The sequence below is a fragment of the Pithys albifrons genome, chromosome 29 (assembly GCF_047495875.1).
Source record: "Pithys albifrons albifrons isolate INPA30051 chromosome 29, PitAlb_v1, whole genome shotgun sequence".
Lineage (NCBI taxonomy): Eukaryota > Metazoa > Chordata > Aves > Passeriformes > Thamnophilidae > Pithys > Pithys albifrons.
In genome coordinates, this window is record NC_092486.1 from 4,938,500 (window position 1) to 4,965,597 (window position 27,098).

Consider the following 27,098-nt stretch of genomic DNA (forward strand, 5'->3'; position numbering starts at 1 on the left):
CAACTGACATCAGGTGCTCTGGGCAAGAGGGTCAGACCCCAGTTTGTCTTTGAATGTGCAGTATGAGAGACTGAGCTAGTGGCTGATGAGAGCCCTGGTAGGTTAGGAGGTTTAGATTGGATATTAGGGAAAATTTCTTCATGGAAAGGGCTGTCCAGCCCTGGCACAGGCTGCCCAGGGCAGTGGTGAAGTCACCATCCTTGGAGAGGTGTAACAGACATGCAGATGTGGCACTTGGGGACATGGTTTAGTGATGGCCTTGACAGTGCTTCCTTGAGGGACTCAGGGGGCTTTTCCAACCTGAGCGATTCTGTGGATTCTTGATTCCCGATGTCACCAGACCAGCCGCCCACCCGAGTCTCAAATCTGCGCAGGGCTGCGGGTCCTGCCCGGGACTGCCTGTCCTGCCCTCAGGAGAGGGATCCGGGACAGGGTGGGAGCGGGGGGACACTCAGAGCCCCCTCGAGCCGCCTCTGTCCAGCTCGGGCCGAGCCCCCGCCCTTCCTCCATCCATCCCTCTGTCCGTCCCTCCCTCCCTCCCGCGGAGGCGGGACGCGCCGGGACCGGCGGAGCGGCGGCAGCGAGCCCGGCCATGGGGGCGGCGCAGAGCCGGGAGCCGCGGGACCCCCGGGAGCAGCGGGACCCCCAGAACCCCCGGGAGCCGCGGGACCCCCAGGCCCCGCCGCGCCGGTGAGTCCGGGCGGGGGTGGGAGCGGGGCCGCCGTCCGGGCCGGGTCTGGGTCCCCCCCGCAGCTCTCGCAGCCCCCGCGCCGGCTCCTTTCCACGCGTGGGTCTGGTCCGGGCTCGATGCGGTGGAGGGGGGAAACCAGAGCGTGAAGTCCTTAATTTGTGCAGTTTCTTTCCTGTCCTCCTCCAGCCACAATCGGCTCCCCACCCAAGGGGACCCAAGCACCGCATCCCTGGTCCCAGTAAAGCAGAGCTCCCACTGCAGCTCAGCCCAGCAGGGAGGTTGGGGTGCCTTTGTCCCCCGGTCTCGGGGTGCGGGATGGGGACAACGCTGCCGTTCTCGGGCCATGCTGAGGTGGGAACTGGTTGGGGGTCCACAGGCTGGGGAGAGCCAGGGTCAGGTGGGTGAGCTGCTCCCTGCCAGCTCCTCAGGCACTGGGAACCGAAGGGGAGGCATTAACTGGAATCAAAAGGAAAGGTGGAAACATCTTATCTGGAAATCAACGAAAACACTTCTGGGAACAGAAATATTTTCTTTAAGCGGGGTACCCTGTGAGGCTGTTTACAAACACCGGGCTCAGACAAGGAAAACAAGTGCATTTTGCCCTTGTAACTGCTCCGACCTGCCTTTATTTCCTTGTAGTCTCTTACGTAGACATTAGAGGTGTTTCCCTGTGGAAAAACCACCCCAGTGTTCCTGTGTTTGTTGGAGCTGCTCCTTTCTGCCCCGTCAGACTCAGCTGTTTCTCCTTCACAGCTGTTTGCTCCACCTTGAGCAAACTTTGTTTTGTTCCTCCCACCGTTTATCATCTCCCTGGTCCCTCTTCCTGTCCTGGCTGCTGTCCTCACTCCTCAGCTGCTCCCATCCCTGCCGACGCCCCAGGTTATGGGCTGAGGTGCTGCCTGCATTTTCCAAAATCACTGAGTCCCAAGTAAAATGAGGGATCTGAGCCCTGACACACACCTGATAAGAACATTCCTACTGCATAGCACAGACGTTTTTAGCAAATAGAGCAAAGGAATTGAAGGGGGAGTCAATAAGCTGCACAATTAAGGCAGATGCTTGTGTTCATCCGGCATCAGTGTGGGAATGGGGCTGCAACTCACGTAGCTGGAGCCTGTTCCTGTTGAATTGAGATGGCACCCACATGAGTGCATCAGTGAGATTAAGCTGTGGTTGGCATTTTTAAAGTGCTGGAATAGCAGAGTATTCATTATCCCATCACCCCTTTCCAGTGCAGCCGCAAATGTCTGTATTTATCCATTTGCTGGCAGTTTGGTGGGGAAAGGCAGCTGCAGCCTCGGGCTGGCTGCTGGTGTCCAGGCTCGTGTGTGACAGTTGTGTCCTTTACTTCTATTTTTGTAGAGCTATTTTGATGGAATGTGTAGCGATGGGAACTGTCACATCCCAGGCTGTGAAGGGTCCTGGGGGAGCTGAGCTGCTCGGCAACGCTGTCCCATGCTGGGCATTGCTCTGGTGCTCCGGGACGCTGCTGCTGTGGGTGACACACCGGTTCCTGCTGCCCCCTGGCAAGCAGATGGAAGAGCCAGAGGTGGGAGGAGGTTGGTTTTGTCTGCCTTGAATTACAGGGCATTCGGTGTTGTGCTGCTCAGTCCAGGCTGTGCCCGGGAGTGTCCAGGCTGCAGCTCTGTCAAGGTCTGGAGAAGCAAAAGGAACGTGGGAACTTTTCTGTCGCAGATTTGTCCTCCCACGGTCCCGCCTCGTCCCTTGGCAGCGGCTTCCTGGCCATGCTGGGAACGTGCCTCAGAACAACCTGGTCGTAAGGTGCCCCTGCCCGTGGCAGGGGTTTGGACTGGACGGTCCCGACCTGCGTCGCGTTGTCAGCCCGCGCGAAGCCGCCAAGCCCCAGCTCTCCGCTCCCGAGGGCGGGGAGTTCGGCAGCCTTTGGAAACTCATCCTGGAGAGCCCTCTAGCGAGAGCAGCGCCCGCCTGAGCCCGCCGGGCTCGTGGGGATGGGCCGGGACGCTGCTGAACCCGGAGGATGCTCGGGGGGCTGTTATACCCAAGGGATATGCCTGGATGCTCCGGGATGCTCCCAAACTTGTGAAATGCCCAGGATGCTCCAAATGCTGATGCATCCAGGGGATGCCGATCCCTGACCAATAGAATAGGATGGAATAAAACACAGCAACAGAAAAATGCTCCTGGACCTTCTTGCTGGGAGAAGATCAATGCTGTGTGGATAAAGTGCTTATTACAAGCTGTGAGAGTGTTTTACACAGCAGCACAATATGGATTCATGTTTTATCTGTGTGATGATCTCTGAGGTGTCCCTACTATGCCCCGTCCTTGTCCCCTGTCCCAGGGTTGGCTACAGGAAGCCAGAGCCTGGTCCCCATGGGGCAGTCAAAGGCCCTGCTGTGGTGTAGCAGAGAGGCAGGAGTGGAGAAAAGAAAAAAGATCCATTCCTGAGCTGGAAATGGCAGCACTGGCTGCTGTGCCATGCCCAGAAAAGCTCCACAGCCAGAAATAGATGTTCTGCCTAATGAAAGGGCTGAGAATGGAAACTCCAGGTGGATGCCTTTCCCTGGCCTGGAGCACTGCAGCTCCCAACGCCACAGGTGTGGCTGTGTGATTCCTGTTCCACAGCTCCACACCCTTCCCAGGGACCAAGGTGTGGTGACAGTGAGAGGAATTGGGCACACTGTGTTTCTCGGATGTGAGGCCAGGCAGGGGCACTGCTGCCAGACAGACAGGAGGAAGTTCACCCAAGTATAAAAGCAGGGAAAGTCTGTCTGGATGCAGAGCTACTATCCCTGGATGCAACTGACTTCTTGCAAGGATCAGCATGAGAGGCTGAGCAAGGTTTTGCCTCTTTTTGCAGCCTCTATGCCAGAGCTCTTCCAGCTCCAAAATCCTTGTGGCTTCACCTGTTCTCTGTGCAGTGGGGTTTGCTGCTCTCCCCCTTCCAGAAAGCCCAGGCAGAGTGTGAGCTGTGGATGATTTCTAGGTCATTCAGAGCTGCTGCTGGCAGAGACATCTATGGGCTGTACATTGCCTGAGCCACTGTGTGTGTGCAGGCTTGACACAGTGAAGTCCTCATGACAGCAGTGAGGAAGGTGACAGTGATGCCAAGGTCCAGCTGCTGCCTGTGCAGGCTGCACCTCACTGTGCGGATGGAAACTGCTGGCAGGTGGTTTTGAACAGCTCAGCATCCTCCCTGCTCTGCAGAGATGTGTTTGCTGACTGTGCCAAGCAGCATTTGGCAGGCAGGGCCTCCAGTGTGACTGACAAAGTCAGGTTATCTCCTTGGCGATGCTTTGCAGCCAGCGGTGCTGCCAGGCTGGGTCAGGTGCCAAGCTGGAAAATGCCACTCCAGGCATTTTCTTAATTGCTCATCAGGAATAGCAAGTGGAAGCAGGCTTTGCTCCTGCACTGCTTTGGTATCTTTATGCCCCAGGGCCCCACAGGTCAGGAGCTCTGCACTGGCATGGTTCAGTCCTGCTGATCCTGTTCCTGGGTGGTGAGTGGGAGCAGGGGGTCCTCACTGGGTGTACTGCATGTGTGCAGCCTGCACAGAGACAGATCATGCTGATTTCCTCTGCTTGTGTACCCCAATTCCCTCGTCCAACAAGTGGGGGCTGTAGGAGTCAGCCTGTGCTTTGTCCTTTGCCTGTCACAGCTCCTTCCCCTCTGCAGAGGAGGCGGCTCGTTCCTGCTGCTGAGCCAGCTCCTGCTGCTCCTGCTGCACTCCCGTTTCTCTTTTCCCTGTGAGGTCCCTGGCAGAACCCGCCAGCTGGTTCAGAATGTGGCAACACTGTCACTCAGGCTGGTCCTCGGGGTCAGTGGGAGGTGGGAAGGGGGAGCAGGAGGAGGAGGAGGTCAGGCTGCAGCGCTGCAGAGCAGCTCACGCTGAACATCTCCTTATGTAAAATTCATCTGCAGAAATCAGCTGTGCCTCTTCAGAGCAGGGAAGTGGGCTGAGCTCTGCTCACGGCTGCTGCAGGCAACAGGATGTTGAGGTTCTGCTTTTGCTTGAGCCTTGTGGTTTTCGGTAAGCGTCAATACATGTCACGTAGTCCCCTCTTGCTTGGTGTCCTCTGTGTGGCAGCAGGGGGGTGGTCCTGCCACTGACCCGCGGTGGGAACCAGCAGCACCTCAGCTTTGACTCACCCAGAGGAATCTTTGGGGAATTTTAGAAGCATTATGACAGGGGAAAGAGATTTTCTTTGACAGAGGCCAGACAGTAAAAGTGTGCAGCAATGACACATATATTTAATAAGGACACCAAGAGATGGAAGCCTGGGAGAAAGGATCCCTGCAGGGAGGTTATTTAAGATGCTCCACAGTGAGGAATGAGCCCTTTGAAGCACCCGACAGAGGCTGGGTGTCAGAGGCAGCCAGACCAGATGGACGGGTCTGCTCTGCCCTGGAGGCCTCTCTGTTCGTGCAGAGGCATTCCCGGCTCTCAGAGCTGGCTGATGATTCACAGGGAAGCACCGGTCCAGGGTCTCAGCCTGCCACATGAACTCTTGGTCTGGTCAGAGAGGGCCACCAACACTTCTCTGCAATGGTCTGGGCTGGTTTCACACCAGGACAGTTGTCTGCCCTTTCCCAGGTCATCCCTGGGACCTGCTGCTGGGAGTGGGTGAGCCAGGTGAGGTTCTGGGGAGCTGCCAGCAATGCTGCTGCCCATGACAGATCTGCTGCCAGAGCCCCAGACATTCCTTGCAGTGCTGTGGCCACTGCACGGCATCAGTAACGTTATCCTCCTCTCTCTAGCAAGCGAGTGGGAGCTGATGAATTTGGGCGTGGGAGCTCTCGTTAGGGGGAAAGCTCTTGAGGGAAAGTTCCCAAGGGAGGCCAGCATGGTTGGTTTCTGCAGCAACTGCTGGCTGTTATTTTTAAACAACAATAGTTTAATAAATAAATAAACTTGCTGCCACGGAAGGATATAACATCAGCCAGGGCTGTTGAGGCCGGTATTTCCTTGGAAAATGGAAGGGGCAGGTGTGTCCTTTCCCTCTGCCCCTGCCCCCTCTGTCTAGTTCCTCAGCTCTGGAAAGCCCCTGCCCCTGGGCAAGGCTTCCCAAGGGAGATGAGCCTTCCTGGTGGGAGCCAGTCTTCCTGGGGGGAGTGAGGATTCCTGGGAGGCGTGAGGGTTCCTGGGAGCCACTCGTCCGCACAGAGCAGTTCCCTGCCAGCATGGGGTGTTCTCTGGAACGTCCAGAGTGGAAGGAATCTGCGCCCTGCTGTCTATGTGACAGCACAGGTGCAGCCCAATAAATGTGAGATAAATTGGGGGGGATCGAGTTTCACAGTCCACTGCCCTCTCGCGTGGGGATTTCTTGGCGGGGGGGGCGGCAGGTCAGCCCGCGGGGGTGACAGCGATGCGCCCCCGCCCAGCCTTTGGGCAGAAATAGGTGAATTTGGACGCTCGCGTGGGAAAGGAGAAGAGCGGCGACTGTCAGCCCCGGCCGGGCGGGGAAGGGGATTGGGAACGCTGCCCCACATCCCAGCGCGTCCATCCCCGCGGGCGGGAGGTCCAGAGGGGGGGTCCGGGGCCGGTCCCTCCCGGCGGGCGGTGCCGGGGGCGGGCGCTCCGAGCGCGGTGCGGGGGCGGGCGGCCCGAGCGGAGCGGGACGCGATGGGGGCGGCGGCGCGGCCGCAGTGAGCCCGGCGGGGAGCGGAGCGGGGAGCGGCGCCCATGGCGTTCAGCGCCTGGCAGATCCTCTCGCCGGTGCAGTGGGCCCGCTGGACCTGGTCGGCGGTGCGGGGTGGGGGCAACCCTGAGGAAGGGGACAGCGGGGCCGGTGCGGCCGAGGAGGAGGAGGAGGAGGACCAGGACCCGCCGGAGCGGGGGTCGGCCCTCGGCTTCAGGCAAGTGACACGCGGCCCCTGCCCCTGCCCGCCCTCCCACGGCGCCCGCACCCACGCGGGACGCCCACGCTTGTGGGGCTGCGGGCGCGTCCTCCCCGACCTCTCCCCATCCGCCTCTCGCTGCCCGCTCGCTGCCTGGCTGCCGGGGATCCCGCACCGCACCGCACCGCGCCGGGGGTGGGAGGGCTGCGGCCGGGGCCGGACGCTGCTTCCCGGAGGATGCCATGGGGCACGGGGTCGGAACAGCCGGGCTTCTTCCCGCGGCGGGGAAGATGCTGCGGGGGAAGTCGCTGCGGGGCTGCGTGTCCTTGGAGGCCCGTGGTGGATGCTCAGCTCGGGAATGACCTGGCAGAAACCCTCCCGAAGGGCTGGGGGCACACGGAGGGCTGCTCACGATGATGTTTCACCTGCTCTCCCTTTTCTGTTTGTTAGCGTGTCCTGCTGGACAGGAGCGAGCGGCCGCCCTGGCCTGGCTGGACGCGTAGATGGTGTGGAGGATTTCGGAGGTAGCCTTGAAAGCAGTAATTCCTCATTCTTTTCCCCCCTTCGGCAGCTCGGACTCCACTGATAATTTTGAGACCCCTGAAGCAGAAACGCCGACCTGCTCGCCACTAAAAGAATTCTGTGAGCCGCCGGGAGCAGCAGAGCCCGAGGTCGGGACCCAAGGTAAAGAGCCGGTGTGCACCTTCTGCTCCCGGTGCTCCAGAGGCAGAAAGGCAGGGTGGGGTCAAGGAGAAGTCGCTGGCTTTGAATAATGCCTGCCACATTTTTGGTGGTTACTGGCCTGGACGGTTCAAGTGCTGGGGCTGGGCTGAGTGCTCCAAAAAAGGGCTGTGACGGGTTGATGGAGAGGAACCCGAGGATGTTGTTGAATCATTTTGTGAGTTAAACATCCCTCTGCCACATTGCCTGCAGCCTGGGGGCTGCCCCCCACTGCTGCTGGCTGGTGGGCACTGCCTCTTGTATGCCCCACGTGTTGCTCTGTTGCTCGCCCCTGGCTCTCATGCAGGAGCTGCCGTGGTGCTGGGTTTGTGTCCTCCAGGCTGGTTAGTGGGGGGGTTTAATGGAACCCATTTTTCCCTGGAGTTTGATGCCAGGTGTCCTTGCTGTGTGTCTGCTGGTAAAGATGCAAAAGCTTGATGCTGCTAAGCGCCATTTTTGGAGAAATTGTGGAGGATCTGCTGTAAATGTGGGGGGGTTTCTTTGCCGGCAATCTCGAGCTGTTGCAGGTTTATCCTTGTGTTCCACACTGCTGCTGCTCCCCCGAGCTGGCTCCCCATTAGCCCATGGCCTTTTGGCCATGTCTCTGTACCCTCCTCTCCAGGGGGGAGTGCTTGTGCCCATGGCTGAGCTCAGAGTTTATCTCTGTTTTTATGCTGCTGGGAGGAAGCTTGGAAGCTCCAGCACCAGCACCATTGCAACAACTGCTGGAGGTTATCTGGGCAAGGCAGAGGGGAGACCTCCCTGTCCCTCTGTTCTCAGCAGGGCAGGGTAGCTGGGCAGTGGCAGGGTCTATGGGGAGAAAAGCTTTTACAGAGTGCAGGGCAGCACCTGGCAGGCTGTCCTGGGCATCCCCTGCCCTGTCCTGCCTCTCACTGCTGCAGGCCTCAGTATGTGACGTGCATGTTGTGCTTTCCTTGCATGCTCACAGCAGCAGCTGGGAGGTTTCTGCAGGGCTGGTTTGGGAGCATGTGGGCTCAATCCAGACCCTGGGTCCTTCCATGGAGGAGCCCAGGGACTGCTGACCTCGGCTCACCGTCTCCTGAAATGTTGTTCTACTGTTGGGATGGATCTGGGTGCTCACCCATCCCTGTGGAAAACACTCAGTTCACACTTCTGATGATCACAGCTCTTGGGATAATCCTTCCATCTTAAGAAGGGATGATAGAGACATCTTTACTTTGGGGATAATGTCTGGGGAGGGGGAGAGGGAGATGAAGGCTTTCCTAGAAGGTAAGAGGATAATTTTTGCTAAAGCCTGGGGATGTGTGCTGCCTCAGACTCCAGGGTGCCACTGTCCCCATGTGTGCTTGTGCCCCTCATCCTGGGGTGAGCAGCTCCTTCTCAACAGCAAAGGAGCGGCTGCTCCTGCTCACAAAGCTCCCAGTGTTGTGAAGCTGAGGGGATGATCAGCAGAAGCTGTTTTTCTGTGCTAGCTGGTGGAGAGTGGGATGTTGGAGCCAGCAAAGCCAAACCGTGGTGCCACCACACCTGGCTCTGGCCCTTTCCTGCCCACATTTCTGGCTGAGGCTCTTTAGTGTCTCTGGAATGGTGGAGGGAAGGGTTTGCCCTGGTGCAGATGTGTTTGCAGTGTGCAGGGGCACCCCAGGGTGTTCCACCACTTTACCAATGTGATCTGTATGTTATGACCTCATCTTTGTGATGCTGCTTTCACAGGAGCCCATGTCCTTCCATCTGGCTGCAGCTCGGGAGCAGCAGTGGGAATCAATGCCTTGATGGAGGCAATCCAGTGTAATGGCTGCTTGTCAGCTGAGCTGTCACCCATGGTGAGAGCCACTGCCCTGCAGGCCCCAGGGAATAGCTGCTGGCCATGCTGGTGTGTGGGGACAGTGGCAGAGCAGGATCTGTGGACAGGCATGGCACCCCCAGCCTGGAGGGACAGCGAGGAGCAGGCACTGTCTGTTGGGCAGCTGCAGTCTCACTCTGCCTAGGGAATAAATCAGGTGAGGCAATGTGTTACACAGAAGCTGTGACTCCAGGGCTGGCTGCTCTGTGCACAGCTGAGAGGTGATTCCCTGTTCTTGGGGGCAAAACTCAGCCCCGGGGGGGGCTGCAATGAGGCTTTATGCCCCCTCAGGATCACTCAGACAGTTTCCTCCTGCTGTCTTGGATGGTGAGGGGCTGTAATTCTGCCTCGTTCTTGCTCAAGTTGTCTCCAGTCATCTGCCAGTAGGTATTTTGCACGAGGAAATGATCAGAAGCAACAAATCTGAAGCCATCAGTGCTGGGATCTGACTCGCTGGCTTTCACTGCCGTTACCCTGACACAGGGCACGTGTTTTCCGGTGTGTTACCAGCAGCAGCAGCAGCAGCAGCAGCAGCATCCTCTGCCGGTATGCTAATTCTTAACAGAATAGATTTAAAAATAGATCAACGGCTGTTAAACACAAGCGGAAAGCCAAAAGAGGAAAAAAGTCGTTGGCGACGGAGGGCTGAGCTGGAGGAACGGGCAGATATCCTGTGCTGAGCCGGGGGAGTGCGTGACTCACGCCGAGCACCGCGCCCGAGCCGCGTCCAGGGCTCGGAGAGCAGAGGGGTTGGCATGTGGGGCCGCGCAGGGATCGCTGCTGCTTCGCTTGGCGGCTGCCCGTGGGATGGAAAGGGCGCCGAGGCTTTTCCCTGCGGTGCTGCCGCTGCCAAGTGTTGCTGATTCGTTTGAGGGAGCTCGGGATGGCATGTTGGAAAGCTGTTTAAGTCGGTGTTTGTGTTTAATTTCAGTCCAAGGAAGACAAGCAAAGCAATTATAAAGCACAGGCACAAAGTGCCTATTACTGCGGTGCCAGACTGTCCTGTCTGTTTTTCTTTAAAGACTATAAAAATCTCCATTTTCACTTTGTAGCATCCCCTCCAGGTACCTGCCTGGACCAGGAGCAGGTTTGCAGCCCACACACAGCCAGGATAGTGGGTGTTCTCAGAGCCCCAGCACGCCCTGTGGTGGGTGTGTGTTTGGGACAGATCCCGGAGTCAGTGCATGAGCCGTGCTGCTGGCACTGTCCATTTTCATGCTGGGACTAAACTGCCTCCACCTGCAAGGCACAGTGCCAGAGGTGGAACGGGAGAGCCCAGGGTCACCTTTTTGGGATGCTGCAGAGCGGCATCTGCTGGGGTGCCTGTGGAAAGGGCTGGGCAGAGCAGGAGAGCTGTGTGCTCTGAGTGGCTGCCAGGCTGCCTTCTCCTGAGGGCCCGTGGGGCTTTCAGCACAGTTTTGGCCCAAAAGGAGGTTTCAGGCCTTGGCAGGGCTGGGGCACAGCAGCTGGACTGGGGGGCACTGGTTGTTTCCACAAGCTGATTTCCCTGGCAGGAGCCGTGAGTGGAGGGAGTACGTGCAGAGCCAGTCTCAACGTGACTGCCCGGGGCTGGCAGGAGCTGCGCTCGCTTCAGGAGGTCGGAGCACTCGGAGGAGGAGCAGGGAGAGCCACAGGGAGTGTGCTGGGGCTGGGGAGGGCTCTGTGGGGCACCGAGGTATTGCCATGCTCGTACCCAGCAGTGCCAGGCAGTGGTGGGGGCTGGAATACAGAGCTCGGCTCTTCCTAAGCCCCTCAAGGCCCTTCAGGTCACTGGGTTCTGCATCCTGTGTAATTGTTCCCGCAGGAACCTGCGCTCCCATCATGCTGCGTTGAAGGCAGAGGAAATGCAGAGGGGGAGGAACTGGGGGAAAGCTCCCCCGAGCTTGCAGGAGGGATGTTTCTGCTGCAAAAGATTTCAAAAATCATAGGCAAGCACCTGAGCTGCCCCTTGCCCACACCTCCTGTCTCCCAGTACATCCCAGTTCCTTGGCTCTGGAACTGGCTGAGCGGATGGAATGTGCTGTGGGAGGGGTGGAGCAGCCAAGCTCTCTCAGGTGCAGAAAATGAGGGACTCACAAAATTGGAAAACCTGGGTGGATGGTTCTTCTGATTTTTATGACAAAATGGTTATTCTGAGCAATGACCACATGTGCCATCACTCCTTCCCTCCCTGCTCTGCAGACACCACAGCATGGAGAGGTGGTTTGTGTGCCAACTGCTTGTTATTCAAGAAGTAATTACTCATTGCTTGGGTTAGAAACCAGGATGGGCTCATGTCTGTGAGAACAGCAGCTGCCAAACCTTCCTCTGGGAATGCAAAATGCACTTAAAAGGTCCTTTTGCCTCAACTTTGAAGTCTGTTCTTCTATTCAGGGCTGTCTCAGGAAGGCTTCAAACATCTGAGCAGCACAGCAAGTGTAATGAAGTTTTCTTTGGGGTCTGTTAAGAAAGTTTTCCTGGTTTCTAATGATGGGAAGGCCTGGCAGGCTCTGCCTCAGACTGTTTCCTGGCTGCACTCCAAGTACTCATCCACTGGATTTGTGTTTACTGATGCGTTTTCTGGGGCATTGAGGCAACATCTACTTGGAGGGAGGTTTTTTCTGCAGTCAGAGGGAGCATTTTTGCAGTCTCAGGGAGCACACGGACCCTCATGATTCATTTCCATGGCTTTTAGCATCCTGGGGATCAATTATGCAAACCACAAGCCATCAGCTGAGTCAGGATTGTTGGCTCCATGTCCTGGGTTAGCCTCTGGACCAGATATTTGCCTGATGCACTTTTCCTCTGCCAGCCTGTGACTCTCTCTGTCACCAGCAAACATGAGCTGGTTGCAAATGCCTGGTGATAGGAAAAACCTTTCCCAGGAGATGTGCTTGAGGTTGTGGGTCTGCAGGAGCTGGTGGTTGGCATCACCCAGCCTAACAGGGGGACACTGGAGGTGATTCCCCTCTGCCAGGGCAGGGCTGCAGCAGGGGTGGGGACAGGCAAGTGTCCCTGGCACAAGCTCTCCGTTACTCAGGGTACCCAAGCTCTTCCCAGCCAGATTTTCAAAATAGTTTGGTCCTTGGTGGGCATTGGTTCCATTCTGCTCTTGGAGGATGCAGCTGGACTGTGTCTCCCCAGAAAGGTGCCTGTGAGAGCTGTGGGTCCTACATGCTCCCTGATGGGTGCTGGGCATCCCACCATGGCATTCTTCCTTATCCTGGGAGCCTGTGCACCTTGTTAAGGTGCAGGAGAAGAAATGCAGGTGAGCTGGGTGGGGTTGGCACCAGGTGTTTTCCTCTTGTGCCTTGACACACCTGCACCACAGTCCTGGCTCTGGGTTCTCCATGGGTGCAGCTTTCAAAATGCCTCAATAGATGAAGGATCTTCCCCATCCCCCAATAGAAAAGTTTAAACAGTAAAAAGATTGAGGGGAAGGGATTGAAGTAATAGCGATTAAGTCATGGATCAGGATTTGTGATTAGGAGATGCTGACAGCAGTGTGGAGAGCCTGGCGTGACTGCAGCAGGATTTCTGCAGGTGGAGAGTCAGTTTGCATTGGGCAGCTTCCCTCTGCCTGGTGCACAGCCAGATCCACAGCCCTGGCACCAGGAACTGACCTCCAGATGCTCCCTGCAGCCTGTTTCTGCTTCTTCTTGAGCACACCATTCCATTCCCCTTCTCCCTGGGGCCTGCTTATTCACATTTCATGGGTGTTGTGCTTCCCTAAACTCTCCTTGATAATTTTTAACTCTCTGCCCAGGTGAGCAGTGACTCCCTGTCACCTGGCAGGAGGGAAGCTGAGTTTTGAGTCAGTGGATTCTCCTTAAAATCTGACCCTGGAGCTGCTGTGAGGTGGGGACAGAAACCCCTCTGGAAGGGGGTGCACCACAGGTCAGGGTTTAACCATCTCCTTTTATCTTTTCAGAGCCAGGTGACCATGGTGAGCTGCTGGTAGGGGAAGCTTGCCCGGACAGCTCTGCTGGGAAGCACTGCCATGATGAGGCTCAGCCGGAGGTCGGAGCCCCTAAAGCCAGCTCGGATGTTAAAGGGGAAACTGACCCTGCCAGCTCATCCCTGACACAGTCTCTGGCTGGGCTGGGCTGCAGGGCTGACTCTGGCCACGCTGCTGTGCCCTCTGCAGAGCCAGCCCTGGTGCCCCATGCGGGCACAGCCACCCATGTGCGGGTCATGTCAGAAGGGCATGTAGCAGATGCTGGCACAGGGCTGGTGGAGCTGAGAGCTGATGCTCTGAACCAGGACCAGCTCAGGGAACGGAAAACACCTTCACTGGGGAAGAAAACAGACGAAGCCACAGAGGAGACCACGGTGCCCCAAGAGTCCTACCAGCTCAACCCTGAGCAGTACGATGGGAGTGTGACCCCCGCTGTGGCAGGGAACTGCCAGCTGCAGAGCTGTCCCCTGGCAGCCCCATCCCACTGCCCCCATCCCAGTGAGGTGAGGGAGCACCCACCCCTGGAGCCCACAGGGCAGGTCCCAAAATCTGAGGTCGATTTTACAGAGGTGAGAGAGAGCACAGAGGTCAGGAGAGCCTCACCCAGGAGGGGCAGCAGGATCCCAGCCAGCAAGCTGACACCAAAGAGACACCGAGAGTCCCCCAAGAAACCAGCTGAGGATGGAGAGAGGGGTCCCACGGAGCCACCACTGCCCCAAGGCTCGCCCCAGCTGGGTCCTGTGCACTGGGGCAGCCCCAGTCTCAATTCCCTGAGTGGCAACTCAGCACTGCAAAATGTGCCAACTCCCCCCAAGGGCTCTTACCAGTTTGACCCCAATAATTTTGACACTGTGGATCCATTCAAGCCCACCAAGACGCTCCCCAGCACTGCTGGTGACTCCTGCTCCACTGCAGATAACAACCTCAACGAAATCCTCGAATCTCAGACGCTGGAGGTGCAGGACGATTCCCTGGAAGGCAGAGACTCCCCCAAGAAGGCCAAGTCACGCCTGATAACGTGAGTGCTGGTGTGCCCAGAGCTGGGGTTGTGGCACCCTCTGCTCCCTCACGTGCAGGCAGAGCCTGGTGGTGGTGGTGGTGATGGTGATGATGGTGGTGGTGGTGGTGATGGTGCTTCTGCTGCAGTGCCTTCTGACCAAGCCCAAAATCCCACCGTGCACCTCCAGTTCTGCTGCTGCCCAGGTTTTCTCTGCCTCTTGTCCTGGCAGAGGGCAGATCCCCTCTCCCTGTTGGTACCCCTGATGTGAGGAGAGGGACAGGTGTCCTGGAGCAGTGCCAGTGTCCCAAGTCCCAGGCAGAGTGGGGAAGGCTGGATTGGGACCTGCTTGCAGGATCATCTCTTTGGAAACCCCTCGTGAGTCCAGCTGGTGAGTGCAGGTGTGGTGTCAGAGGAAAGCCATAGCAGAGCCTGGAGCCAGTGGGTTTGCTGAACTTACAGGAGTGTGCAGGAGCTGGTGGATGCAGGTGTGTGATTGGTCAGATGTTGCTGGAACACTGTGAGCTGCCACTGAATTTGTGTTTTATCTCAGGGGAAGAGAACAGCTTGGACAGGCAGACTGTTACACTGCTGTGAGATTCTCTGGTGGGAAAACTGGAGAGTGGATTTTTACAGTGAGAGAAAAAACCTTGAGGCAAAAATCAGGCTGTGTTGGATGGTTTCGTCCTGGAAATACTTTGCAGGGAGTGAATACAAATCTTTTAAGAGGTGGTGTTCCCATGTGTGGCTGTGGGTGAGCAGAGCTGACAAGGAAGGGAAGCAGCAGGGAATTCTCTGCCCCCTCTCCCCCCCTTTGGAGCAGTGCAGGTGGCTCTGGGTGCTCACTGCCCTGGCAGTGGTTTGTGTTTGAATCTCACCCCAGCAAATGCAGGATCAGAGCATCCCGTGTGTGTGTGCCTTCCAAGGACTGAGCTGGCCAGCTCACTGTGCTTCTCCAGAGCAGAGTTAACATCCAGGTCTTTTCACATGCTCTTCTTCTCTCCATCTGTCTGTCTCTCTCCCTGTCCATGCTTTGGTGCTTCAGGACTACTGAGCAAGTGAAATTTCTCTGTTTTCTGTTGTAAGTACTCTCTCCTGTATTCCTTTTCTTCTCCTTTGCTGTCTGTCCTCTTTCTGGGTGTGTGCTGCCCCAAGTTGTCTCCGTGGCATGCCGGCTCCTTCTGCCCTTTGACTTGTGCTCTCTGCTGTCTGGTTTGTGTCCTGCACCCCCTGGCCGGTCCCCGGGGCGGCTTGGCCTGGCAAGTGCCTGGGAGCAAGGGAGGAGAGGAGAGCTGAGCTGAGCTGAGCTGCACCTGAGGCGTGTGCCTGTGCTTGCCCTCACAGCATGCCACCTCACAGCATCTTTTGGTGCTGGACAAGTGCTCAAAACCTTCAGCTGATGGAGGAGGAGCAGGTTTGTGTGCAATCCAGAGCTGTTGGTGCTGGGGAGGGGAGCTCAAACCAGCTACCAGATGATGTGATGACTGCGGTGCAGGAGAGAGTGCAGGGCAGAGTGGGGTGAGGACATGGTGAGTTGGCTGCTTGTGGCAGGGCATGAGTGAGAAAACCAGTCCAGAGCAATTCTTTGGTGAGACCCAGGTGTGCACGGCAGTGTGCAAAGACACCTCTGTGTGCTGTGCCACGTCACTCATTGTGCTCTGCTGTGGGTGTGTGTGATGGGATGGGGAGGTTGGAGTGGGTGGGAGCAATGCCCTACACCTGAGAACAGCTCAACCCTCTGATCATGTCCCCACGATGGGCAACACCGTGTCGGGAGGAAGGGATCCCTTCCCAGGTCCCCAAAGTGGCTGTTCCAGCTCAGCAAGTATCTCCTGGGGGGTCAGACATGACCACGAGCCTGGGAGGTCGCTGAGTGTGGAGTGAGAAGGGTTGAGATGCAGAAGGAAAGCTCATGCTCTGCCACCCACATTCCCACTGGGACTGTCCCTCTGCTGCCCTGAGCTGGTTCCAGGTGCTGATGCCTGGAGTGTCGGGATGTGGCTGTGCCTGTACAGATGGCCTCCAGGTGGATGTCTTGAGGAATGTGGGATGAAATTCCAGGGACAACTTCCTCGCTGGAGGGCAAGGAGACCACCTGCAAGACACACCTGGGTTAAACTTCCTACTTGAAAGGGCCTTCTCCTTGGGACAGCATTTGCTTCAGATGGAGCGTTCATTCAAGGCACAGCGCACTGTCCTGGTGCTCTCCCATTCTCCGCCCTGGCTGCACGGGTCTGACTCATGTGGGAAATGTGGATGCTGTGGAGAAGTCTCAGACAAACCTTCAGCTGCAGGGGACAGGGCATGAGAAAGCCTGGAAATGGTTCTTCCTGCAGAAAACCAACACACACTGAGGCCTCAGGTGCTGTTGCACTGGATGCACAGGGCAAGGGTGCAGCAAAGGAAATCCTTTGCCAGCTCCGTGGCAATCACCTCTCTCGCCGTCAGCCCCTTGGGGTCCTTGCTCTGCTCCTTATCATCCTCAGGAATAAACACCTCACAGACAAACCCAACTGCTCTGTAGTTGTGTCTTTTGTTTGCCTGTTCCTTCTGTTCCTTCCAGAACTTGCTCTGGCTCGGTGTTGATGGGTGAGTGGGGTGCTGGCACGCGGCGGGTGCAACGCTGGCGCTGGGGCTGCCTCCCCCTGCTTGGGCTGTCTTGCTCACGCCCCTGCCTGCCCCACACTGCCCACCCACCCCTCCTAAGCAGCTGCTTCTCTCTCCCACAGGAGTGGCTGCAAGGTGAAGCAGTACGAGACAAAGCCCCTGGTCCTGGATGCCAGTGCTCAGGTGTGTGGGACCCCACCCCCGGAGCTGTGGGCTGGGCACAGGAGTGGCAGTGGGGGGAGATGGGCTGGCTGGGCTCTGGGCTGACATCTTCCCTATGGGCAGTTCCTGGTGGGAAGGGAGGGAGGAGGGCTGGTGAGGAGCATCTTGTTGGTGGATTTTAAGCCTTCCATGCTTTCCACAGAGTATCCAGCAGCTTCCCTGGTGGCCTGATCCACATGTATTAGCCCAGTCCTGCTTAACTGCATACTTTGGTCCTGCAGGATGAAGAAGTGTTGATCTCAAAAATCCCAGATATTGCAAATCGGGATGGACATGCCACTGATGAGGAGAAGTTGGCCTCCACCACCTCCGTGCAGAAACTGGCTGGGCTGGACAAGAAGGCTGAGCCAGAAGATGACCTGGAGTATTTCGAGTGCTCAAACGTCCCTGTCCCTGCAGTGAAGCACAGACCAGAGGCAGGTATGGAACACCCCTGCTGCCTCTGACTCTGGGAATGTGCTGTGCCTGCACCCAGGGAACTTGTCCTGTCTCCCAGCCTGCAGGATCCCTGCTCAGAGCCTGTGCCAGGATCAGAGCTGCTGGGACTGAGAGTCCCAGCACAGGGGCTGTGGTTGATGGAGATATCAGTGATGCTACACAGACCCCTGCTATTGCTCCTGGAGGAATTCCACTGTCAGTCTCTCATGTAATTAGCCCTCTGACCAAGCCATTACAAAATAATTAAAAGCCAGGCAACATGTCATTTAATCAATAGCCAAGCCCTAGGTGCAAGCAGGAGAGATCACCGTGGCGGGGTTTGCAGCCTCCCCCTCTGCAGGAGCCAATTAATCATTTCTCAGATGACTGTGCTGGACTCCTGGCTCTGGGAGAGGAGAATGGTGCTTTGTTCCCAAGGGAGAAAATATGACAGTCAAGAGAGAGGCTGGGAGAGTTTATTTATTACTGCTGTTCTCAGGGGGCCAGGCAGGTGCATGGCTGGGTGTTGGCTGCAGGGACGAGGTGGGAGGTGAGGGTGCAGGGATAAATGGAGGGAAACTGGGAAATCTGCAGTTGTCAGCATTATGTTACCTGCTGCTTTTCTGAGCTGGGCTCTCGAAATACATCGTTGCCTGCCCAATTAACAGCTGAATCATGTCTGCAGTTTTAAGTGAGATACTCCCCAAGCTATGTGAGGCAGCACCATGTCTGCAGGGCAGGGTGTCCCATAAGGCAGAGTGTCCCACAGAACAAGGTGTCCCATGCATTGCAAACAGGAGGAAATGTTTTTTATCTCCTCTCTGGTGTTAAGAACAGCAGGGGCCACGTGGCTGCTCCTTTGGAGGGTGTTGGGACCAGCTAGCCTGGGCTGAGGCTCGTGCTGTTTGGAGTGGTCTGAGCAGCTGGTTCATCCCAGGGATGCATCTTCCCCCTTCTCAGCTGCCGTGGTCTCAGGGAAGGACTGGCATGGATGGCAGCCATGGGGACATGGGCATGGGCTGAGCTGCCACCAGAGGGGAGTGTTGGTTTCCACTCCAGGGAGTGCAGAAAGGCTGGCAGGGTGCAGGATGTGGCACTTGGGGACAGGGTTTAATGGTGACCTTGACTGTGCTGAGGGAATAGTTGGACTCAGTGGTTGTAGAGGGCTTTTCCAACCAGAACAATACCATGCAAAGGCAGGAGTGGGTGGCAAAGAAGCCTTTGGAAAGGGAAGCTCAGGGGATGGAGGAGCTCAGGGGAGACTTTCTATCCCCCAGAAAATCTGCCTGTGCCCCAAGGTCCTTCTTCCAAGTCAATAAAAGGTTGTGTTTCCTTGTCTTTAGGCTTTGAAAAGGAGATCTGCAAGCAAATGGAAAAGGACGGACCTGGCATCTTCCCTGTGAGTGCCTCTTGCTTCCTCCTCTCTGAAATGTCTTTCTTTGGGAGGTAAAATTCTTGACAAGCCCACGCAGGGACTTGATAAAAATAGAGGAGATTTCCTGGCAGGCCTGGAGGAGCCTGGCAGAGGCTGGTCCCTCCTGGGTGGGCGCTGTGGTGTGGGAGGGAGTGATGCTGGGGATGGAGTAAGGCTGGGCTGAAGGACAGGGAGAGGGCAGAGGAGACCACGGGGAGGGAGCAAGCTGCTGGACAAGGGCTGTGTCTCATGTGGAGTGTCCAAGGCTGGCTCTGATAACTGGTCAGTGCTGGTGCCTTCTATGTGGGATTCTCAGCCACTGCTCTCAGGAAGGCAGCTGGCAGCAGAGACAGGGGATTAATAAAAGAACCTTGGCTTTGCAGCTACCCTGAGCCTGGCACCCCCACAGTGGCATCTCTGTGCAGAGGCACCCCTGATGTGCCCCAAGGAGCCCCAAGACTCCTCCACTGCAGGGGGACCCCATGCCAGAATAGCTGTCCCTGGCCAAAGCTGGTCAAGGTGACAAGCAGATGACAGTGAGATTAGCAACATCAGCAGAACCAGCTTCTCTGAGACAGATTTAACTGTGCTGAGCCCCACAAAGACATCAGGCAAAGTGAACCTTTTGTTCTGTGCCCAGGAGAGCGTGGTCAGGCCTCAGTCCCACAGACAAGCTGGTACCCAAAGGTACCTACAGGTGCTCAGGTGTGCACCTGCTTTTGGGAGATGCTGTGGGTGGCTGCTACCAAACCACACCAGACAGAACCTCCTTAGTGTTGGGGTGCTTGGACCCAAAACTGCCCCCAGAGGTGGCTGTGGGGGACTCCCACCACTGGCCATGGCTGCAGCATGACAGGCTCAGTGTGCTTGAACTGAGCAGCAGCCAAAGCCCTGGGGAGGAGGGAAGGGGAGAAGTGCTCTAGTGCTCTCGTTTCCAAAACACGAGGAGCAGGCTGCCTCCTTCCTCTGAGCACTTCTCTATTTATGGCCTGGCAGCCCGTTCCCAAGGAGATGAGTGCGCCACTGCCACTCGCTGGGTGATGAAAGAAGGAACAGGCAGTGGTGTCAGCCTGGCTTGGAGGAATGTTTCTGGAGGCCTGTCAGGCTGCAGGACCCCCTGGGGGGAAGGGATGGGGCTGGAATCCAGGCAGGAATCAGCCCCTGGACCTCAGGGCTGAGCCTTCACCCCCCCCAGTTTGGTCTCTCCTCTCTGGGAGGGGAAAGCAGTGAATGATGTGGGTACAGCCACCCTAATCCCTGTAGGGACACCCATAATGGCAACAGGAGGGTTCCAGAAGCCCTGTGTGAACATTCCTGTTTTGGAGCACCATGGGATGAGAGGGTCTGTCCCTCAAGTCCTTGCTCTGCAGAAGGCAGAAGTCTGTTCCCCCCCAGCTCCCTTGGGTGTTCCAGTGATCAGTAATGGCCAGCAAATGTCCCTGCAGCTGCCAGCAGTAATTCAGGTACATGAACCGCAGCAACATCCCCACCATCCCCACCACACCCCCTGCCTGTGGCTCACAGTCAGCAGAGACCCTCCAGGCTGGGGATATTTTTAAATCAGCCACAGGAAAAGTGAGGGGATATCAGATGTGACCACACCTCTGCTCAGAGTTGGATCTCCTCTTTCCAAAATGAGCCATTACTGGGTCTCCCCTTTGGGATTTTGCTTCCCCAGGGCAGCTCAGGGGTGTCCTATGGCATGATCCTGGCCCCTGGCAAGGGAATGCAGTAAAGCCTCACATGGGCTGTGCCAGGTGTCTGATACAGGCTCTGGGCTGTCCATGTGTGCAGGAAAGGAAGTTCAGTACCTGAGCAGAGGCTGATAAAATAGGGGAGAACACTCCAAAGAGGGGAGGTGGGGTGAAAAGAAACCTGCTGCAGTATCCAAGCTGGGTAATTCTCCTAGGACAATCCCGGGCTGTGCCCCATGGACAAGTGCCCCAGCATGAGCAGGAGTGAGAGTCCTCTGGACAGCATCTGCCTCAGTGAGTCTGAGAAGACGGCCGTGCTCACGCTCATCAGAGAGGAGGTATCAGCCAGGGTCCCTGGGGCTGCCCCTCACCAGATCCCAACCTGGCACTGCCATGGGGAGAGCAGGGGCAGCATCCCTCTGCCTTGGGGGGGTTCTGGTCCCCTGCATGGGGCAGTGAGGGGAAACCCCCCAGAGCACATCCCAAGGGTCCTGTGTCTGCTGCAACCCAGATAATCACCAAGGAGATCGAGGCCAATGAGTGGAAGAAGAAATATGAGGAGAGCCGGCAGGAAGTGTTGGAGATGAGGTATGAGCTGTCCCCTGGCACGTTCACTCTGCCTCTGGCTCCTGAGCTGCATTCCCAGCAGGAGGAGGCTGAGCGGGGTGTAATGGGATGACACAGATCAGGGTGGGATGTCTTGGGAGAGATGTTCTCTTTGTGCTGGTGCTGTGTCAAGCCTGCTTGTTCTTTTGTTGCAGGAATAAAAGCCCATTAGCTGTGCCAGCCCCAGCAGCAGCAGCAGAGGGGGGTCTTGGCCTGAAGCAGCAGTGATGGGCATTACAGCCCCAACATCTGGGCTCTGTGGCCCTGCTGCTGCAGGGGTGTGATGGTGGTGGGGCAGCAGGACCCCCATAGGGCAGGTTGAGGCCAGCAGAGCTGGAAGTGTGTGTCCACAAAAAACTGCAGCCTCTCACCTGCTCTTTTCCTTTCTTCCTTCTAGGAAAATCGTGGCTGAGTATGAGAAGACCATTGCCCAGATGATAGGTAAGGTGCTGCCACCTGGCCAGGTGTGTGGGGCAGGGAGCTGGCTGCCGCAGCTGTCCCTGCTTGGTCACTGTGTCCTTGTTGTTTGTTCTCCACCACAGAGGATGAGCAGAGGACAAACATGACATCTCAGAAGAATCTGCAGCAGCTCACGATGGAAAAGGACCAGGCTCTGGCAGACCTGAACTCAGTGGAGAGGTCCCTGTCAGATCTGTTCAGGAGATATGAAAACCTGAAAGGCGTTCTGGAAGGCTTTAAGAAGGTCCTTACCTTGGGCTACCCTTTCTTCCTGCAGCCCTGGACCCTGGACAGGGTTTCCATAAAGCCATACTCCTTTTTTCCATGCTGCTGAGTTGGATAAAGGGCTCCAGCATAAGACAGAAGCTGGTTCTATTTAAAGTCTGTATTTTTCCACTCAGAACAGGATCCATCATCCCATCAGAGCAATGTCTCCCTGCCCAGACCCAATGCAGATGGATGTACTTTCTTTTCCAGAATGAAGAAGCGCTGAAGAAATGTGCTCAAGATTATCTAACCCGGGTCAAACAGGAAGAGCAGCGGTATCAGGCCCTGAAAGTCCACGCAGAGGAAAAGCTGGACAAGTAAGATCATGCATGAGATTGCTGGGTGCTTCAAGACTTCTAGGGCAGAGGCTTCAGAGGCTGGAAGGCAGGAGCTGAATAATGTGAAAAGCTGCATTTTACAACCTCAGGCTCAAGCGACTCTTAAGTAAGGCAGTGCAAATCCCTGAATGCATTCTCTCATCTCTGCTTATTTATTTTTTAATGGAGAATCTCAGGCTCGTGGTCTATTTACGGTCACTTACCAAGTTCCCATGTTTCAGAGGGCTCTTGTTGGTGGTGTGCAATGGGGGCCACGCAGCCCCAGGGCTCCACTAATGAGCAGGAGCTCACCAGCTCAGGTAGCCCTGAGCGAAGTGGGTGAGGACCTGCTTTAGCTTCAGTCTAAGAGAGCAGAGTTTCATACAGGGGCTTGGATGAGCTGGGGGGAAAACCACCTCTGGTGCATTCAGGCAAGCAGGATCCGGGCTCTGCTGATGCTGTGGGGTCTCGTGGTGCTCCTGCCTGTGCCCAGACCTGACCCCTCTCTCCATCCCCCTGCAGAGCCAACGAGGAGATTGCCCAGGTGCGCACGAAGGCCAAGGCGGAGAGCGCGGCGCTGCACGCGGGGCTGCGCAAGGAGCAGATGAAGGTGGAGTCCCTGGAGAGAGCCCTCCAGCAGAAGGTAACACACCTGGCCTGCACCTCTCTGCCAGCCCTGCCAGCAGTTTCCTTTGCTGTTCTGAGCATCCTGTTGATGTTGGAGATGTCCTCCAGATTTTTGGCACAGAAAGTGTTTCGTGGTTTTAATTTTGGGGGTATTTTTTGTTTACTTGGGGTTCTTTGTGGAACTGGTTTAGGTTTTTTGGGCACCCCCATCTGTGCCACCACAGGGGTGCCCAAGGTCTGCTTTTCTTCCAGAACCAGGAGATTGAGGAGCTGACCAAGATCTGTGACGAGCTGATAGCGAAGCTGGGGAAGTCAGACTGAGCCTCACGCCCTCGCCCAGCACTCTGCACTTGGCTGCTTTTCTCGTGACGTCAAGCACCTTGCCTTACCCCCAGGACCCCCTGCAGCAAAGCACACGTGTCCAGCTGCCCTGCTTGGCTCCTGGACTCGTGGCTCCCAAGCAGAGCTGCTCCCCTTGCTGTCCCTGTGTGCTTCCCACAGCTCCAGGACTGGGATCCCTGCAGTCAGGCTGGGAATCCTGTGGTCAGCAGGGCCTGTGTGTCCCTCCCAGGGTCCTCTGTGCTGTCTCTCTGCACCAATGCCACCTCTCAGCTGGGAGGTGACATCTTGGGCTCTGTCCCTCTTGGCTGGGCTGGGTCTCATTGAGTCCCCACCACACTGTCACTTACTGCCCTCACGTGCTCAGCTGCACAGGTTTGGCCATGTGGTAGGTCCTGCCCTGGGACATGGGTGATGCCAGGGCTGGACGTGTTGGTTCTTGCACTGGGAGAGGGGACCTGACACCTGCTTGACCTGTCCCTGGTTTGTGGGTGAAGAACAGCACAGCCTGCCCCGACTCAGAGTGGGGGAACTGACATCTCTGCATTCATGCACTTTATGAGCATTTATGGGCTTAGGCTTTCTGCTCACTCCAGTCAGGCACAGTCCTAGTGCATGACTTGGTCCCCCCACAGTACCAAAACAGCCACATAACCAGTAGTAACTTCAGTCCTCTCAGTGGCAAGGCAGGAGGCTGCTGCACCAAGAGGTGTTTGAGAAACAGGAGAAATGTGGGTTCTGGGGGAGCTGGGGCTGCCTGTCCTCCCCATGGCCACCCTGCCAGCTGCCCTGGCCCCTCTGTAGCTCAGTGACCTGGGATTGAACATGCACAAAGCCAAGGATGCTGCTGTTGGCTCCCTGTGCCATGGCAAGGTCAGGGCGCTGCGTCGGAGGCTGTAGGAGGAAGGAAGCAAACCCTGAGCTGCCCCACCGCTCTGCTGACAGAGCTTTTCCCAGAAGGGCAGAAGTTGCTCAGTGCTGCCCTGGCTCTCACACTGCTGTCAAAACTGCCCTTGCAGCAGTGAATATTAAGAGAACACAACAAAACCCAGTTTTTATTGGCACATGCAGATCCAGACAGTAAAATACTCTGCCTGGATGCAGCCCAAAATCTGATTTTCTGTGCAGGCAAGATGTCTTCTGTGTTCCAGAAGTATTTGCTCCTCTGGACACACCAGGTTCCAGCAGAGTCACTGAGGTTGCCTTTGCACTGTGCTGGGAACTGGAGGGCTCTGAGGTGACACAACAGGTTAAAATCCTTTTGTAGATCCCATGTGTGTCCACGTGGCTGCAGTTGTGGATTCTCTGCCTGGAACGGGTAGTCCTAAAGTGTGAAATAAGAGAAATATTTGCAGTTTGGACTGTTTCCTGCCCAGTCTGTTGAACACTTTCACAAACCTTTTTGCTGCTACCTTTTTGTAACAGAATTGATCTCTTTTCCTTCTATTTTCTAATTCCCTGTGTTGAGCATGCAGAGCAAACACCTGTTTAAGCCAGATTATACACTTGATTATATTTTATGAGTTATATAATATATAGAGAGAGTTTATTATACATTTAGCAAAGATGCCACAGCCAGCTCCAGCACGCAGCCTCCCAGCTTGTTCTCCACACTCCCAGTTATCCCAGTGATGCTGTGGTCACTGTGTGATGGGCAGCCAAAGGCTAACACCCTGGGAGATGTGCACCTGTGGCTTGTGCTGGATATTCACCCTTTGCACAGTTCACAGGAAGAACCTTTTTTTCCTCCTTTCACATGCCCTTTGACCTCCCCACACATCCCTCTCCCAGACTGGTGGAAAAGTCTCAGTCACAAGATCAACAAAGGCTGTTTCTGTCCCTCTTTGGGGATCTGTGCAGATAAACACCTGAGACCCAGGGATTTCTTGTGCAGTTGGGTTTTTGTCTTTGCAGCTCTTGAGGAACCAGAGAGCAGTGTTGCACAACTCTCAGAGCTGGTGAAAGGCTGGGTCTGGTTTCTGGTGTGCCATACCAGCTCACTGTGCTGCCAAGGTGCTGGTGTGAGGCTGGTGGAGACCAGGTGCAGGAGGCAGGTCCCAGGCAGGGACTGCAGCAGCCCTCAGCCTCCTGCTCTGCTCAGGGCCATGATGCTGGTGTGCTGGCTTGGTCAGTCTCTCCTTGGGGCATTGCTCTGGCCCTCAGAGCTGGTGAATAATTGCAAAAGTTTGGGTTTCACCACTCAGCACTTCCTCAGAGCCCCAACCTGCACACGGTGTGGTCAGTGCTGCAACCTTCCCCTCTGGGCTGTCTGCAGGGCAGGGCTCCACCGTGATAACCCGCAGGGCAGAGTCCTCCATCCCTCCTGTCCCTGCTCCCTGGTGTCACCTGGTCCCGCTGTGCTGCCTCCCTCCCTCCCCCAGTGCTGTCTGTTCCTGGCCTGCCCGCATGCACCCCAGTCTGGGCAAAGAAGATTCCTAAGGAATGATTTATTAACTATAATATGGTTATAGTTACAAATATATAAATACATATATAATGGGAATAGTTATATAAAATAGAAAGTGTGTGTTTGCAAACGGGCAGGACTGTTGTATCTCTTGTGCCAAGACCACGGCGTCCCCGTGACCAGCGCGGTCCCCGTGCTTGGGGTCACAGCCTGGGTGTGTTTGTCGTGTATTCCTTGCAGTAGAGTTTAACTGCCCCTTTCTGGCAGTGACAGGTCCTGCCTGTGTTGCTGTTTGCAGTGTGCATTTGCCAGCAGAGCTGTCTGTAATGAAGTGCCAACCAGTAACCCCCTACCACCGATGGCTTCCCCCACCCCTCCAGTGATCCCCCACGCAGGAACTTCCTCTGCACTGACTCCTACCCCGCCACTTCATGCCATGTGTGAACTGCCATTGCCATCAGTTTTATATGTATGATAATTTCCCTTTTATATGTCAGGTAAATATTTGTAAGAGTTATACTCACACAAATGAGATTATTATAATGATTACTAATATATTTTTTCCATGTTTCATTGCCTGAGTAAAAATTGTGTTTATCACTCTTGAAAGCTTTCTTGGTGTTTGTGAGGTTGGTGAAGGGTTTTTGGAGGAGTTGGCTTTACCTTCCAGGATGGGCCATGTTCTGCCTCAGGTTTATTAATGTGGTTTACATTGCAGTTGGTTTCAAGTAAGTGCAGTTATCATCTCTTCCTGAAATCTGTAGTCCTGAGCTCTGAGGTTCAGAGCTGGATTGACTTTGCTGCCCTTGTCACTCCCACCATGCTGTGATGACGCTGAACCGCCGTGGTGAGCTTGGATGGAAGGAAGAGCTGAGGCAGCAGCAGGATGTCAGGCAGGAGAATCCTTGGCTTAATCCCCACAATGACCCTGACAGCCTTCCATGGCCTTGGGTAAATCCCTGTGGAAGGATGGGGGGCTGGGGAGTGCAGGGATGGCACTGCTGGACTCCCAGCCCCAGAGGGGGTTTCAGTTTGCTCTCACAGTTCTCTTTTGGTGGATTGGAAACTCTGGGGGAATTTCCCCCAACTTGGCTGCTGCACATGTCAAGAAAGGGGTTGTTCTCTGGATGGAGCAGGTGGGCTTGCTCTTTGAAGCCACCACAAGACTCCATGTCCAGAGATGGTTTCCAAGCAGGCACTAGCAGGGCATGGAACAGAGCCCAGCCCAGCAAGTGCGAGCAAGAACAGACCCTCCACCAGCACTGCTCCCATTCTCTGCCCACTCCTATGCCCCAGCCTGGCCCATGCCCTTGGGGAGCTGTGGCCCATCCTCCCCAGCTAAGATGGCATTATCCAGGGGCTGCAGTGAGGCGTTATCCCCATCCTCTCCATCCAATCACTCAAGCAGATTAGCTGTAAGAGCCTGAGACAAAACAGCAGCTACACACCCTGCACAGCACACTGCTGAGAATGTCCGCCCTGAAGACCCTCCTGGCCCTGGCCATTGTCACATCCCTGGCTGGAGAAAGTAAGTGTCCCTTGGCTCCAGGCAGAGTGAGGCTGGATGAATTGCTGTAGCTGCTCCTGCGCTTGCTGCTGCCCTGTCCCTGCCACCTGCCCGTGTGCCCGCTGTGCCCCTGCCCCACGCTGCTTCCACCCCTTGCAGGAAAATGGTCTTTTTGGGGAGAGGATGGCTTTGTCCTTTGAGTAGCAGCCAGAGGTGCTCCCTGCT

At 56.1% G+C, this 27,098-nt stretch overlaps 1 protein-coding gene across 3 annotated transcripts; it reads left to right on the forward strand.

Moving 5' to 3' along the window:
* Positions 1 to 554: 554 nt before the first annotated feature.
* Positions 555 to 25,939, forward strand: TACC1 (transforming acidic coiled-coil containing protein 1). 3 transcript variants are annotated; one of them, XM_071578942.1, is made up of 13 exons: positions 555 to 690; positions 7,083 to 7,195; positions 12,967 to 14,011; positions 16,720 to 16,780; positions 17,041 to 17,239; positions 18,580 to 18,635; positions 20,560 to 20,682; positions 20,856 to 20,932; positions 21,348 to 21,391; positions 21,493 to 21,653; positions 21,887 to 21,993; positions 22,516 to 22,636; positions 22,873 to 25,939. In XM_071578942.1, the coding sequence occupies exons 1-13, from the start codon at positions 593 to 595 to the stop codon at positions 22,939 to 22,941; spliced, it is 2,274 nt and encodes a 757-aa protein (XP_071435043.1). In that variant the 5' UTR covers positions 555 to 592; the 3' UTR covers positions 22,942 to 25,939. The 3 variants fall into 3 exon arrangements, with proteins under 3 accessions (XP_071435043.1, XP_071435042.1, XP_071435045.1); XM_071578941.1 differs by lacking the exon at positions 555 to 690 and adding an exon at positions 6,276 to 6,529; XM_071578944.1 differs by lacking the exons at positions 555 to 690; positions 7,083 to 7,195; positions 12,967 to 14,011 and adding an exon at positions 6,276 to 6,529.
* Positions 25,940 to 27,098: the final 1,159 nt, after the last annotated feature.

What these genes read in the sequence shown, in the direction of transcription:
- TACC1 (XM_071578941.1), top strand. Translation starts at nt 6,357, where the DNA reads ATGGCGTTCAGCGCCTGGCAGATCCTCTCGCCGGTGCAGTGGGCCCGC. An exon ending in GCCAAGTCACGCCTGATAAC is followed by an intron (nt 14,012 to 16,719) that starts GTGAGTGCTGGT and finishes TCTCTCCCACAG; the next exon opens with GAGTGGCTGCAAGGTGAAGC. An exon ending in TCCTGGATGCCAGTGCTCAG is followed by an intron (nt 16,781 to 17,040) that starts GTGTGTGGGACC and finishes TTGGTCCTGCAG; the next exon opens with GATGAAGAAGTGTTGATCTC.